This window comes from Sphaeramia orbicularis, chromosome 7 (assembly GCF_902148855.1).
Source record: "Sphaeramia orbicularis chromosome 7, fSphaOr1.1, whole genome shotgun sequence".
NCBI classification, from domain to species: domain Eukaryota; kingdom Metazoa; phylum Chordata; class Actinopteri; order Kurtiformes; family Apogonidae; genus Sphaeramia; species Sphaeramia orbicularis.
The window spans coordinates 48,013,680-48,028,888 of NC_043963.1; the positions used below are offsets into that span (position 1 = coordinate 48,013,680).

A 15,209-nucleotide genomic window follows, 5' to 3' on the forward strand; every position below is an offset into this window, starting at 1 on the left:
TTGTAGTTCGTCTCTGTGTAGTTCCTATAATTTGTTGGTTACAGTGATAACAGACAGTGCTGATTATTTGCACTTGTTTTCAGCGAAGAAGGATGGAGCAGCAGGGTGCCGTTTTCTTTTCTAAATATTTCATACTTAACAGAAAATTAGTGCAGTGATGCAGTGGTGCATCTATTAAAGGGAGCATAGAAGATTTAATCGTTTTCGCCTGCTGGTTTTTCAGTGTCAGACAAACATCAGTTCAAGAACGAGCAGGTGTTGTACCGCTTCCGCTACGATGATGGCACCTACAAGGCACGCAGTGAGATGGAGGACATCATGTCTAAGGTAAGCTACTGTGGTTCTGTAGAATAACACAAATTAGAAGAGCCAGGCAGTGACACAAGAGTCTGGATTAATGCATGTATCCGTGTCCACTTACAAACATGAACAAATTATAATTTCAGAGGAAAGGAATTTGGAGTTGCTAACAAAAGCTCATAATTTTGAAATATAATACAGGCTAAAAGCAACACAGCTGCTATAGCCAAAGAAGGAAGGAAAGAGACAACAAACTGTCCACTGTTTGAATGTCTAAGGCAGTATCAGTACCGCATCATTAAGACACAAGTACATCAGAATATAAATACAATTGTGTTCCTTAAAGCTGTGTATGCCTTTCGTCACGAATTTTTCATCAAATCTGTAAAACCTGAGTGATAGCCTAAGTATCACGAATCCGTTAGCCTTTCCATGATTACACACTTGAATCACTCCCCTCATGGTGAACAACTTCGAAGTGTACTCCATCACAAGCCATCAGTTTGTTAGGCTATCACTCTGGTTTTACAGATTTGATGAAACATTGGTGACGAAAGACATACGCAGCTTTAATGTGATCTTATGGCATGCAGGACAAATATTACATTATGTAATATTAATATTATATAAATGTTATGAACAAGTCAACTGCCTTAGTGCTTTACTCAGTCTGCTCAAACCTGAGCATGTGCAAATCAGGCATACAGAACCTTTAACATTAATCTGAACTTTAGCTTTCTCATTTTGAATTGAGGATCAAAAAGACTGAATGTACAATATATTTTCGGTCCAACATGATAATGTTCACCTGAGCTAATATTTATCACAAAATCCATTCTGTAAATACTCTGAAACTGTTTTTTTTTTCATTCCTCCACTTGAACCAGTTCTTTACACACAGCATATCAAAGGCACATTTTCCAGGTATCAATGAAAAACTCTGTAGGAGTACCTTGTATGTAATTTAGGATTACATGTATTCATTTAAGCATAAAAAATTCTAACCCTTTTATAAAAATATTCACAAGAGTCTTAGTGTAGGCACTAATCCCCTTCCAATGAAAATTAATTTCAAAACTGACTTCTAAAAAGACTTAAATGTTAAATATTTTTTCTGGTTGGATTGTCAGTTTTAGCTGTTTTCAGACCAGTTTGAAGGTTTGCACTCTAACTCCTTAAAATATAGCCCTGGGTTACCTGGTTTCACTGTCAGTGAAATCTCATGTCTTAAGGCCATGAATGTACTTGTTTACCTAAGGTGCGTACGTTCTATGACTCAACAGCTCCGTTTCTCTTCTCTTTCAGGGCGTGAGGCTGTACTGCCGCCTCCACAGCCTCCACACGCCTGTCATCAAGTGAGTACCTGCCCTTCTCTCCCCTCACCTCCTCTTCTTTTCCCCTTATGCTAATGTGGCCTGTCTCCAGGTGCATGGCTGCATATTCATGAAGGGCTCACATTCAGTCCACGTCACCTTCTCAGTCTGTAATGACTGAGCAAACAGCGGCACTCCCAGGATTGACAATCCCTCAAACCTCTTCCTCCCCCAACCTGGATGTCGATCCAGGCTTTAGCTGCTGTAGGTTCATGTTTAAGAATGTTCAGGTTGAGGAGGCCAGGTTTCCAGGACTGAAGCTTTTTGAGGCTGTTCTTAAATGCTTAAGGAGAGGCATTATAGAGAGCATTCCTCTCTTCATCCTTACATTGACGTGGGTAGCTGCATGTGTCTTAGTGGTTTTATTCAATATAAATGAGTTAAGTTGAAGGACAGCTAACATTTTAAAAACATCAGTCATTTTCTATTTCCCCTTCCTGTTCTTTCTTGTACATTCATCTGAACACACACATACTGTCCCACTCTCTTGCTTACATAAGCAGTACAGTCATTCGTATGGAGCTACATTAATACTCCTGTACTCTGTATATATACATGCAGAACCATCCACCATCCTCTGAATGCAGTGGCCTCAAGCGCTCTTCTATAAAAATCATGTCCACGTGTTAATACGTACTCTGAAATCCAAGACCTGACAAGCTTAATTAGGGTTAACTTTATCTCAAAGTTCGCTGAACCAGCACTAGTTCACAAATGTTGTTCCTCTCAAGTTCTAAGACCAGAAATCCTGCCAGACCTGACCCCCCCCTCCCCCAAAGCCATTGCTCCGTCTATCTTTCCCTCCATCAGTCACTTGCTGATTGAAGTGCCCTGGGTTTCTCTCGGTGCAAACAAAGAGCTTCTGGTCCAGAGACAAATCTTATTAACATACAAAGGCATTCCCTCAGCCTGCCAGCCACTTATTATGTAACATGGCCTGTCTTTTTAATCCATCACTGAAACTGGCATCATAAACTGCAGCCATTAATTATACTGTTTGAGTGATGGATCTGTTGGATTTTCTGGATCATAAATAGTCATAAAACTTGTCTGAGTTTTCATTCTGTTTTATTCCCCACCTGTGAGGGAAAAAAAAAAGTAGTTTTACCTTGAAAAACATAGGACATGTTGGTCGACTGGTACCTTTATTTATGTTATTGAGTCACCTACAGTATGTATTGACATGTTAGTTAATACTAGATTGGAACTATCTAAGCAGTAAGTTCTGTGGTCTATGAGATAAAATAACTGTTCTCATTGTGGTTATTTTGAAGAGTGACGGCTTCAATTTAGTTGTAAAGGCGTTTTAGTGGTTATTACTCCTGTTTGCTTCTCCATGTGTAAAGATCTACTGCTTACATTTTCATAAATCTGAAACTTTTATTAGGTAGGTTAATGGCACATTTTTTTTGGGGTGTGACAAATTCTGAACACGCATGTTACTGCTGTAAATACTGCTATTTTAATACTCTACTTTAAAGCAATTAGAAAACAAAGTGGTTCTCGGAAAAAGCTTCCCTTTATGTCACTGTGCCAACCATACATCCTCTGCAGCATTTCCTGTTTCATATGTTCAGTACAAGCTTTCATCTAATCTCACAAAATATGACACAATCTGCAAAATGCAACATGCACAGTAACTGCAAATATATCGTCGTTATGATGGATGTTTCCCTAGCAAAATGTAAATAAGATAGACCTGTTTATTTATTTATTTATTTTACTTCCTTTGTCCTCCTACACGAATCTTTGAGTCGGGGATGTTCTGTTTTCTTTACTCAGGAAAAGCATTGTTGCACACAAACTGTTGGGTGTTCACGTTGACCATAAACAGTCATGGGTACTTGTGTAAATTGTTTTTTTGTGTGCATATCCTGTATCTTACACATTGAAACAAACTTTTTGTCTGTACTTGTGTTGCTAATATAGGGACAGAGACCATCATCTGAAAACCTTTAAATCTGTGGTGCCTGCCAGCAAGTTGGTGGATTGGCTCATCTCACAGGTAACACTTACATCTGTTATCCTTTCACTTAATTCATACTCACACAAATACCACATGAACTGCCAAGTGTATATTGTATGACATTTACTGTCATTACTGTAACTGAGTAGCTGTGTGTGATTTTTGTACAGTGTGCTTGTTTTCTTTAGCCCAGTAAAAGATTTTGACAGAGATGAATTACATATTTAGCAGCTACAGTTTGTTTTCACTCACATTAATGTGTATTGCACTTGAAACTGTCAAGTCAGAGAGTATTATGTTGTGTAACATGTATGGCTTATTTGCATACAGGGGATTTAACCACAGGCCTTTTGCATTATTTTGGATAAAAATATTTTTGGAAATTTGTCATCATTCACTGACCTTTAAGAGCATAGTCATGGCCTGTTACAACTTCTTTTCTGGACTTTCTCCAAGAATAACAGCAACTGTTTCACAATTTCCACAATTCTACTGCAACAAATGAGTGTTTAGGAGCCATGGTGCCAGCACTTTGGCACAGAAAAACATCAAGTTTCATACTGAGCTCATTTATTACAGGAATGTAGTTGTGTTTGTTTCAGCCCAGATCTGCCATTTTGACAGTGGAGTGTGCCATTAACTAGTGTTATTAGATATTAATAAGGGATTTGGATTTTTACTTACAATGTAACCTATTAAAAAGAGGTGAACTATCATACTTCATCTGTGTTCTCTTACTGTTTCCCAATGTGAATGAAAAAAATTCTGACCCAGTCGCTCTGTCTTAGATCATTTTACATGGATAATTTCTCTGCTTTTTTCTTGAAACACATTAGGCACAATAAACTAATGTATTAAATGTGTTGGCTCACACGCATCACCATTTACAGAGCACACAAACACTTCAGACCAGGTTTTCTGCTTTCTGCTGTGTGTGCGAAGGTGTAAATAGGCTTTGTAACTGACCACTTGTGTGCGTCATTGATTTGGTTTCCCAGGGTGACTGCTCAACCCGAGAGGACGCCGTGACGCTGGGTGTAGGGCTCTGCAACAATGGCTTCATGCATCACGGTTAGTCACAGTCACTCATGCACACACGAAAGGCCACTCAATGCAACACACAGATTTTAAATTAAATTAAGTCTAGATGATAGTCTTTATCCAGCACAAGTACCTCAAAGACACTGCCTTGCTCAGAAATATTGATGGCCAGGATCTTGGTTTAGATTTTATTAATACTCTTGTTTGTCACTGTCATTATGACCCCCCCACTGTGTGCTTTGCCCCATATTTGCCCCTTATTCACTCACCTGCTCCACCCAAAAAAGTAATATTAACCTCACCACTTTCATTCCGTCATAGGCTTAAAAAAGTCCAGTCCGGCCAAGTCTTGGTAACCTCACTGACCACATTGTAGTGGAGAGGCTTTGGTTCCTGCCCAGCATGTTGAACGTAAACAGCATTAGCAGTGTACCCTAACCAGAGCTGTTTGGCATAGCTACATGACTGTCTGGGTCAGTGCACTGAACTGTGACCACTGGTTAAAGCCAAAAATGAGAAACAGCTCATCTTTATCTGCCAGTCCCATTATGTGTAAAGTTAGAAACAGTGCTGAAATACGGATACTTGAAGTCAAAGTTGAAGTGATTTGTATTTGTTTTGGATTGTAAGGGACCGGTGGTCTATGTTACCTGCAGTAGACTGTGGTAAGGACAACTCCATTTTGGAGAAGCAGATGGATATAGAGCTGCAGCTATTGATTATTTTTGTAACCAATGAATCTATTAATTATTGTCTTTGATTTGATTTGATGAGACAATTATTTGAATAGGCAAAAAATAGTAAAAATGTGAAACAGACATGTCTGAAAATGACAATCAAGTTGTCCTTTATTCCAGGACCAGCTGAAACAACAACCCCAAAAAGTCTAAAAGTAGAAGGATGTATAAGAAAAATATCTACAGGGTGGGGAAGCAAAATTTACAATATTTTGAGGCAGGGATTGAAAGACAGTGTATGACCAATTAGTTTATTGAAAGTCATGAGAATTTATTTGCCACAAGAAAATTTACATAATAGAAAATATTTTTATTCTATGTGTCCTCCTTCTTTCTCAATAACTGCCTTCACACGCTTCCTGAAACTTGCGCAAGTGTTCCTCAAATATTCGGGTGACAACTTCTCCCATTCTTCTTTAATAGTATCTTCCAGACTTTCTCGTAATAGTTTTGCTCATAGTCATTCTCTTCTTTACATTATAAACAGTCTTTATGGACATTCCGACTATTTTTGAAATCTCCTTTGGTGTGACTAGTGCATTCAGCAAATCACACACTCTTTGACGTTTGCTTTCCTGATTACTCATATGGGCAAAAGTTTCTGAAAAGGTATGGATAATAGTGTTAGGTATGATTATGACATCAATATATGTTTGGTTTCAAAACAATTGACGTAGTGCCTGCTGAGAAAAAACAACTAAATGTTCATTGTAAATTTTGCTTCCCCACCCTGTATATAGAAATACCAACAATAACAACTGTATAAAAGAATATATAAAAATATCTATAGATATAAACAACATCAAACAAATCAAATGACATCCACTAACAATATGTGCACTGCAGTCTTTAACACATTTGTATCCAACTTATTAACAACTTAAGATGGAGCGAAGATACAACTGGAAAAAAAACATCCAACTTAAAATTAATAAAGCCAAATATTTGTAATATTTGTGTGAAAGTTTAAAAGTTTAAAGGAGTAAGTGATGATTCCAATGTAGAAAAATGAGCATATAAACATAAACTATCTGTCCTTTTCTCCTCTGAGCTATGCTCCATGTTTTTGTTACAAATATAATCATTAGCTCCAGTTGTACTGTCAATATTGTCTGTAGTTTGTTTTAAATGCATATTTTCTTGTTCTGTTTCCATAATGTACATTGATGTCGACCCCCAGTACCATCTGCCGGACGGTCTCACCTGTTCCCTCTTCTCAGCCCTGCCTCAGGGTCATGACCTCTCTCTTCTCAGCCTGTCTGCTCTCCTCACCTCTCCTTCAGTCACTTTCCCCAGTCCTTAGTCAGCACATCTGCTGCTTCACCTGGTTCCTCTTGAAGGTTTTCTCCTTTTCTGTTAAATTCTGTCCTTGTCTCTCTTTAGCTTCACTTTTAGTCCAACTGCTGCTATTTGACATGACCTGAGGGGTCCTCGATAATAACACGGCTGAGCTAAACTGTCTTTGATCTCTCCCTGACTTTCAAAAAACACTCCTCTGCTTTCTAAATACCTGCTACATTTTGTCCTGTAGGCAACTTGACTTCAGATCAGTCAGTAAATTAAATTTTTCAATAACATAGTAATAAACGTTCAGTTACAAAGCAGCACATAAAACATGATGGTGATGATACAAATGCAGATAAAATAATTACTTGAGGAAAAAAACAGGGTACACATACACAATGAATACATATGCATATATAATCAGTCCAAATCTGTTATTTCTATCATTTCATTTTTATTGTAGTTTAATAAACTGAATGATGTGAAGAGTTAAGTTCTGAGAGAAAAAGGCATAAATTAGGAAGAGCATTTGTTTGTGACGTATATAATTTTGCATGTAAAATAACAACACTCAAGAGCACTGTCGCCTGCATTCTTACAGCAAGAAGGTGTTATCATGGTGTATTCTATTCCACTGTAATTTAACAGGCTTTTCACAAGTCCATTTAATCCATTTGGAATAGCACAAGTTAAAGCATTATATTTTAAACAGACATGAATTGTTTATGTGACATCTCATTACTCAGATTATGTTGACATCATGCATTTGCTATTTGTTAATTCTTACAAATTCCTCACTAGTGTAGCCTTTATTGCAACAGTAAAAGTAAGGGAAATTTCATCACACCTTGGATACTTGTATTTTCTTGTCTTTTAGCAATGATGAATTAGTAGGGTGTTCGGATGACTCACATGTCTTTCTGTGTGCTTGGGGGTCGATATTAGGGTTTCCGACAGAGCGCTCCCTCTATCTAAGTTGGTGGTGTTAAGGTATTAAACAGCCACAGCCTCCGTGACTCAGAGGAAATAACTTGCGTTCAGGCTTCGTTTGAGTTGGCATGAGGCCATGTGTGAATGGGTGTAGTGTGTCTGTGTGTGTGTGTGTGTGTGTGTGTGTGTGTGTGTGTAATTGGTTTGAGAAGGCTTTTGTTCATCTGAGGTGGCCAGATGCTCTCCAAATCTCAAAACAGCTGGGTACCTTTGCCTCAGTTTTTCTCTGTACAGGACCTGCCATACAGTTGAATATGGGAGATCAAACACCTAAATAAATGTGAAAGTCAAGATATTATAATATTTCTGGGTAGCACAATTAAATATGCACATTATTTTAAATGGGAACATCAGAGATGTTTTGTATATGATTGCTGCCATCAGGCAGAAGATACAGGACAATCAGATCAAGAACAAAGAGACTCAAAAACAGTTTCTATCCAACAGCGATAACCACCCTCAATGCCATAAAAACAATCTCTAACACAACACGTATATATAGTGACAGGACCGTGCAATGACAGAATGAATGGCTGTGTGTGCTTGTTTCTGTATTTATTCATTATTGTGGTGTTTGTGTCTGTGCTGTTTTTTACTATGCACGGATTGTTTGACACTTTTTTTTAAAATTTTGTTGTACATGTTGCATGTTACAATGACAATAAAGGACTATTCTATTCTATTCTATTTTATGAATGCTTCTGCTCCATATCGTCGAATGGTTGATACTGTTTCTTGTGCTTCTCTGAGGTTTATTACTAATTCAGCATGTTTATATACAAGACAATACCTGGCCTCCTGCCTTTCTACATTTGTACATTAATTGCGCAGAGAAATCCTGATACTTTTTCTTTCTGTACAAATGATCATTTGTTACTTTCTGTTCAGAACTAGGTAACAGGGCTTTTGTTTACTCTGCACCTTATGCATGGAATCTGCTGCACAAGGACTGGAAACTAACTGAATTAATTTCATGGAGCGCGTTTAAATCCAAACTAAGAGTTCTTAAGGCTGACTTCACAAATTGCATTTGTTTGTTCTAATCTGCTGGTAAATCTTATTATTACTTATTTGTTTATTGTTAAATGTGTCTATTATTTGTGTTTTAGCTGCGTAATCTTATAATCTTGTATTTACTGCTGCTTATCTTAGCCAGGACTCCATTTAAAAAGAGGTCCTTAATCTCAATTGGATTTTCTCGGTTTAATAAAGGTTAACCTAATAGATTTTTAAAAAAATCTCGTATGTGGGGTATAGTTGTTAAACTACATAGATGTGGATGTTTAGACATTTGAGATGTTTTAGTGTTTTGCACCTGCTGCAGTTTGCCCCAGGGTATCCATACACTTACAAAATAAAACAAATATGAGGTGAAGATGTACTGTAATATTTTTTTAATCTCCTGTAACTTTAGCACTCCAGAATGGTCAGAAGGCTAATGTGTCTGCTCCAAAGTGACCAGAATAATTGCGTACAGACTATAAAAGTGTGCTGGCTGGGACCTTTAAAAAAAAAAAAAAAAAAAAGCATGGAGAAGTCTTCACTACGGTTGAAGTGTTGTGTTTTGTTTTGGGCTCTGACTCTTTGAGAGGAGTAGCATCCATAATGTGCTCCTCACCTGTTCAAAGTGCCCCATGTGTTAGAGGGACGCTCAGCCCAACAGAGGGATTTCCAAACACATACAACAAACTTCTTTATGCCCTCCAGAGAGCCTACCTAGCCCTGGCTCTGTGTCGACTATGACCCAGATGTGTTTTGGCTCCAGATGTTGTTTTTAGCATCATTAGCTAATGAGCTAATTAACGGTTAGCTTGTTTGTTTGAAGATGTTTACACTTTAAGTGGCACTTTCTTCGGTTCAGCAGACATTCTTAAGTCTCTACAGGTCTTTGAAGTTGTAAATAACCTGCATATTGTGCTAATGCCATTGAAGACTCTTTAAAATTACAAGGGCTAATTCAGCAACAAGATCACTCATTTTGTCAATATAAGCACAAACCAATGGTATTTCAAAAATGTGGCCTCCCAAACCGTGAATTGCACCCTTTGATGGAACACCTACCATTTTACACCACCTATTACATTACAGACTGAGACTAAGATGTGACCTTTAGTGTTGTATGGTTCCCCACCTTTCTAGCACAGTGGTCTGTTTTTATGTGGGGGAAGTTATTTTGGATCAGTATCACAACAGAAAGAAAGGTTATGCTCTATGCCAATCAAAGCTTTGTATAACTTGCTTGCTGGGCTTTTCTTTTTCTTAGAAAATATGTTTTGGTCAGTAGAGGTTGCCTGATGACTGGAAATGTCCTGATACTGCAAAAAAACTGAGAAAACAATAAGATACAAGTATTTTTGTATTCATGATGAAGCTTAGTAATTATTCACTTTCGACTACTACCTACTACTATTAGTACCAATAAAAAAAAAAGTAAAAAAGTGAAATAAAGCACAACACTGAAGGCACTAAAGTTGCAGTTCCTTTAAACATTTATACATTAAACTGTTCTTAAAAGCCCTTATTTCTGATCCTGTTTGTTTTTTTGTTCAGTTCTGGAAAAGAGTGAGTTTAAAGATGACTCCCAGTTCTTCCGTTTCTATGCGGATGAGGAGACTGAGGGAACCAGCACCAAGAGCAAACAGCTTCAGCGCAATGACTTCAAACTCATTGAAAACATCTTGGCCAAATCCCTGGTGGTAAGTTGGAGCGTGTACATTACAGATGTGTTTTTCACATAGACACAGTCATGTACTTTGCATTGTGAATCCCAGTATATTATACATTGTGCCAGCTCATTTTTCTTCATCCAGTCTGATTGTGTGTTTTCCTTCTGATTGTTGGCGCTAGCTGTAATTAACATCACTGCGCAAACAGAGACATACCCCTTTCCTCATGGGGGAGGGGGGATTTGCTGTGGTGACAATAAACATCTTTTGAATTTGCTCTGATCAGTATGCATCCTAATGAGTTTTGTCTTGTGGAAATATAATCAACTATGATAACGAGGCTGACGTTCATGTTGTATTGCTGCTGAGACAACAAATCAAACTAATAGGGTTAATATTTGCTGAAACACATTTATGTGATATATGTGATTATAGGATTTGACTTTAATGACTCTACTACTAAAGCTACTTGTGTGGCAGTTCCCAAATATATTTTTCTCTCTGTTGAACCTTTCTTAAGTGAGTTATTACTATTTATTACAATACTATCCTCTGTAATTTATGTTTTTTCAGCAAAAATCAGGTACTTTCCTATATTTAAATTATCGATCACATAGGTGTTCATTAAAGCTCAGATTAAAGTTGAGGATTATTATATCAAAAACAGAGAAAACTGAAGAAAAAAATACTTTTTCAGCAATCATATCAATAATTGAACCATCCACTGTCATTTTTCAAGCTATGTGGGTTTTACTGGTGAATCAATGTTTCCATGTTCACTACAGCGCCTCTGAACGTAGAAATGGGTCGTATCTGTTGACCACGAAAAGATGACATTTACCTGTGTTGTTTACATGTACTGATAGGATTACTAGATCAACAGTTATCAAACCTTATAGATCAGTAGATGCTTATGCTTTCCAGTAGCTGTTTGGGTCTTTAAGGGTCAATGCCATTCTACACTCTCGGACAACAATAACAAGAAGTTTAATTAAAACCTGATTCAGACTTTTTGCATGTAATTGAAAAGGAAAAATCCAATACATAAAACTGCACACTAGTAAAAACAACTGTTAGGCCTTTAACCTGTCTTTTGGACAAAACTGCATTATTTTTGTAACATGAATTAAACCAGTATAAATACCTCTGGGTTTGAAGGCTCATAAAAAAATGCACCATTTCCCTGAATACATTATTTTTGGGGTAAACCTAGAAGCACCATTAGGATCCTCTTTCATATCAGAGCAGGAAGCTGGCACACAGTCTGCCTTTCCTTCAGAAGTGGATAAGGCTTTTTCCTTGATTAGCAGACCTAATCCTCCCTCATGGATATTATTGAAGCAAAGTGGAACTCCTTATTTACCACAGCCATCTCCTCTGATGTAAGAACAGAGATCCTCATCTTATCAAGGCTGTGCAGCAGGAAGATGGCCCCAGCAGCTTTACCTAATGGAAGCTGCCTAATGTGTTTGGCGATGACAGCGTTTAACAGAGTTGGCCGGCTGGGGAATATAACATGAGAGGCAAAAGACATCAGCGGTAGTGAAACACCTGACAAGCGATGACATCACTAATTGCAAAAATTCAGGATTAAAACGGACCATATATAGGACCACCCAGACCAGCAGGCCATGCATTTCTGTTTGACATGAAACTTCAGTGATTCCACCAAAGAAAGTGGGTCATGGCTGTCAAAATAGCCATGAGTCTGCACAGTCTTGAAATTTCTATTAGTCTTTCTGTTTGATCGGAGGTTAGTTTTATGAGCACACGTGTATTTTTATTTTTATTTTGAGTAATTGAGTTTTTTTTTTTTTCCCAGGGATTATATCCATAAAGAAAAATAATTTATGATATATATATTAGCGACATGTACCATATATGATATTAACGATACAAATTAATACAGACAGTCTCTGCCTCTATATAACAACACACGATATTAATTTATGACATTTACAAAACAATATGCATAAAAATGTGGATAATATTAAAATGTATTTTCATGGGCTACACATATAAAACAAAATAATATTTCTGTTTTCTCTGTTTGTGGATACACATTTTTTTCAGTATGTAAGTGATAATGTTATTACATTGAAGTAAATCCTCTCAGTACATGAAGCAGAGGGGTCTTGATCATCCTTTAACAGAGGTTTATTTCACTGTAATGACTGACTAGAATTACATTATCCCATTTATTACATTGCTACTGACAGCAAGTGATGGTTTAACAATCACTGAAGCGATTTAAAAGTGATCCCCCTGGTGTATTATACAGAACAGACCAGAGTACTCTGTCTTTGACTGAAAAGAATTGAGTATTCAGCAAAGATGTGTAGTAAATGTACATAAATTACATTTGTACCTTTGATTTGTACCGGCTGAAAAAGGTAGCTTAACAGACTCAAATGTAATTTATAAAACTGTTAAATCAAAAGGATAACTCAAAATACTCTTTATTAATAGCCAGTGAATTTCCAGAAAAAAAAACATTTACAGCAGACAGACAAGAGTTTGAAAAGAACATGTTAACCAGTACAAGGTCTTATTAAGAAAACACACCTATTTACAGTCTGAAATGGCTTCTGTCAAAGATCTAGTCCTTGACAAGATTAAAAGTCAAAATTAAACAAGTACCAATTTCTGGGGGAAAACAAAACCAATTTGACCTGCAGTTCTATTTGGTTTAATAATAATCCTGCTATCTAGGTGTTTACAAGATGACATCTGATCCAGAGTAAGACATATTCATTATGAAATACTTACAGGATGTGCAAAATACATACAGAATGCAAGTGTTAAATGTGCTCCTTGCTAATCATGATAGTAAACTACTGAAAGAGCATCAGTCACCAGTGAAAATGTGAGAGTAATTAGGTCATTTTCCCTGTGCTAGATCCACCCTGAAGAGGAAGACTATGGCTTTGAGATTGAGGAGAAAAACAAGGCCATTGTGGTGAAATCTGTCACCAGAGGCTCACATGCTGAGGTAATGGTCAACACACACACACACATACACACACACACACACACACACACACACACATGCACAAACCCTCAATGTGTCTCCTTCCCGCCGCAGGGCATTAGTTCCAGTCGGTAATGGTTGTCTACTGTTTGGACGGCCACTGTCAGTCTGCTTCTCTTCCCTGTGGATAGAATCTGTTTGACCCCAGAGCCATTAGACATGCATACTCACACCACCTTTAGGGGAAGACATACACAAACACACTTTATTTTACTCATCCACAGTAGCATACAGTCTATCATATATACCTGTATGTCATGAGTTGAACTGGTTGCCAAGTGTTTGTCACATTCTAAAGAATAATATGAACTACGTAGGCCTCTACGATATGAAGAAAATCTGAAACATGATCAAATTGTTCAATAGTAGATTAGATAAGTAAACAAGTAAAGCTGAAACAAGTATTCAATTAATCAACACATTTAATTCCTTAATTTTGCTGCTGTTAAACATTGGTTCCACCGCTTCACACAGACGCTTGTTGTGACGCACATGACACCAGGATCAACACAAAGTTGTAGTAGTTGTTAGTAAGTTGGATACAATTTTGTTGAAGATTGTAGTGCACATATTGTTTGTAGATGTCATTTGACTTGTTTGTTGTAAAAATAATCAATAGATGAATCAATCACAAAAATAACCGATAGCTCTGTAAACAAACCAACCTCGGTAGTCAGTAAAAAAAAATCACACCAATTAATCTGAGGGTAGCTGATGAAGATCTGGGGGTTCATCTGATTAGTCAAATAGTTACCTGCTCAGACTGAATGCATGGAATGTCCAAAAAAGGAATCCATTGTTTACGCTGTCCATTTTTTTTATTGTTTATGTTTTTATTGTGATAACAATGAAAATGTGATTAATTAACTCAGGACAAAAAAAATCTTTTAAAATGCAAACAGAAAATTATTTGACATTTTATTGTGATAATTACCAATACTGACATAAGTTAAGGTATTGCTACTAGTATCCTATTTTTTGGAGCCCTATTCAATCCTCACTCATTTCTTGGGTGTCCTTGTGCTTCTTCAATGATATTCTGCTATTTTAGTGATTATAGTTCTTTCCCACATCGCCCTTCTCCTCAGTCGCTCCCTGGATAATCCATCTTTTGCAGACCCACTCTCCTGTGCTCCCTCTTGCTTCTTTTTTTTTCCATTTCTCTCTCTCTCTCTCTCTCTCACTCCCTCTTACTCCGTCATTCATTCCCCATGTCCCCACAATAATGGGATTGCTGGTTGTGACACAGTCTGTGTGCCAGCTCACTGAATGAGGCTCAGCTGATTCCCATGGGGCTCTGAAAGGGGTTCGGAAACGTACACTTGCACACAGAGCTCTTTCACTATATGATACTATTAGAGAAAGTCACATGTAGGCAGGCACCCCACGTTCTGCGATGCACACATCCTTCCACTTTCAGATGACTGTGGCTCCTCCCACTCGCTCCTACATCTATACCCTGGGCTGGTGTCCAGAGGCGGGAGCCCGGCTCGGCCAAGGCCACCCCACCGGATCTGTGCCCAGGACACTGGCCTCACACAGGGGACACAACAGAGGCCACATTATTCTCACAACGTGACTGAGGATGTGCAAGATGACTGCCTTTTATTGATGTGCAGCAGGCTGTGGCGCTGGGTCTGTCATTATTAAATGCATTTTGGAAGGTACATATTGTAGATCAAACGCACTGTCTGCTTCAGAGAAAATCACTTGATCTGATAATGTGACCCACCACTGGTTGACAATAAGAGATGTATTTACTCTTGGGCTGGTTTTGAGAAATTGATTTCCTGATTGATTGATATTCATTTGAATTTAAAA

The 15,209-nt window shown here is 37.7% G+C and overlaps 1 protein-coding gene across 3 annotated transcripts in view; it reads left to right on the forward strand.

Moving 5' to 3' along the window:
- prex1 (phosphatidylinositol-3,4,5-trisphosphate-dependent Rac exchange factor 1) overlaps nucleotides 1-15,209 on the forward strand; it is a 119,661-nt gene that overhangs the window by 67,193 nt on the left and 37,259 nt on the right. For all 3 annotated transcript variants that reach the window (XM_030139134.1, XM_030139131.1, XM_030139132.1), the window contains exons 12-17: nucleotides 224-327; nucleotides 1,606-1,655; nucleotides 3,603-3,678; nucleotides 4,638-4,710; nucleotides 10,242-10,387; nucleotides 13,257-13,349. In XM_030139134.1, coding sequence (XP_029994994.1) covers nucleotides 224-327; nucleotides 1,606-1,655; nucleotides 3,603-3,678; nucleotides 4,638-4,710; nucleotides 10,242-10,387; nucleotides 13,257-13,349 — 542 coding nt within the window. The remainder of the gene's footprint in view (nucleotides 1-223; nucleotides 328-1,605; nucleotides 1,656-3,602; nucleotides 3,679-4,637; nucleotides 4,711-10,241; nucleotides 10,388-13,256; nucleotides 13,350-15,209) is intronic.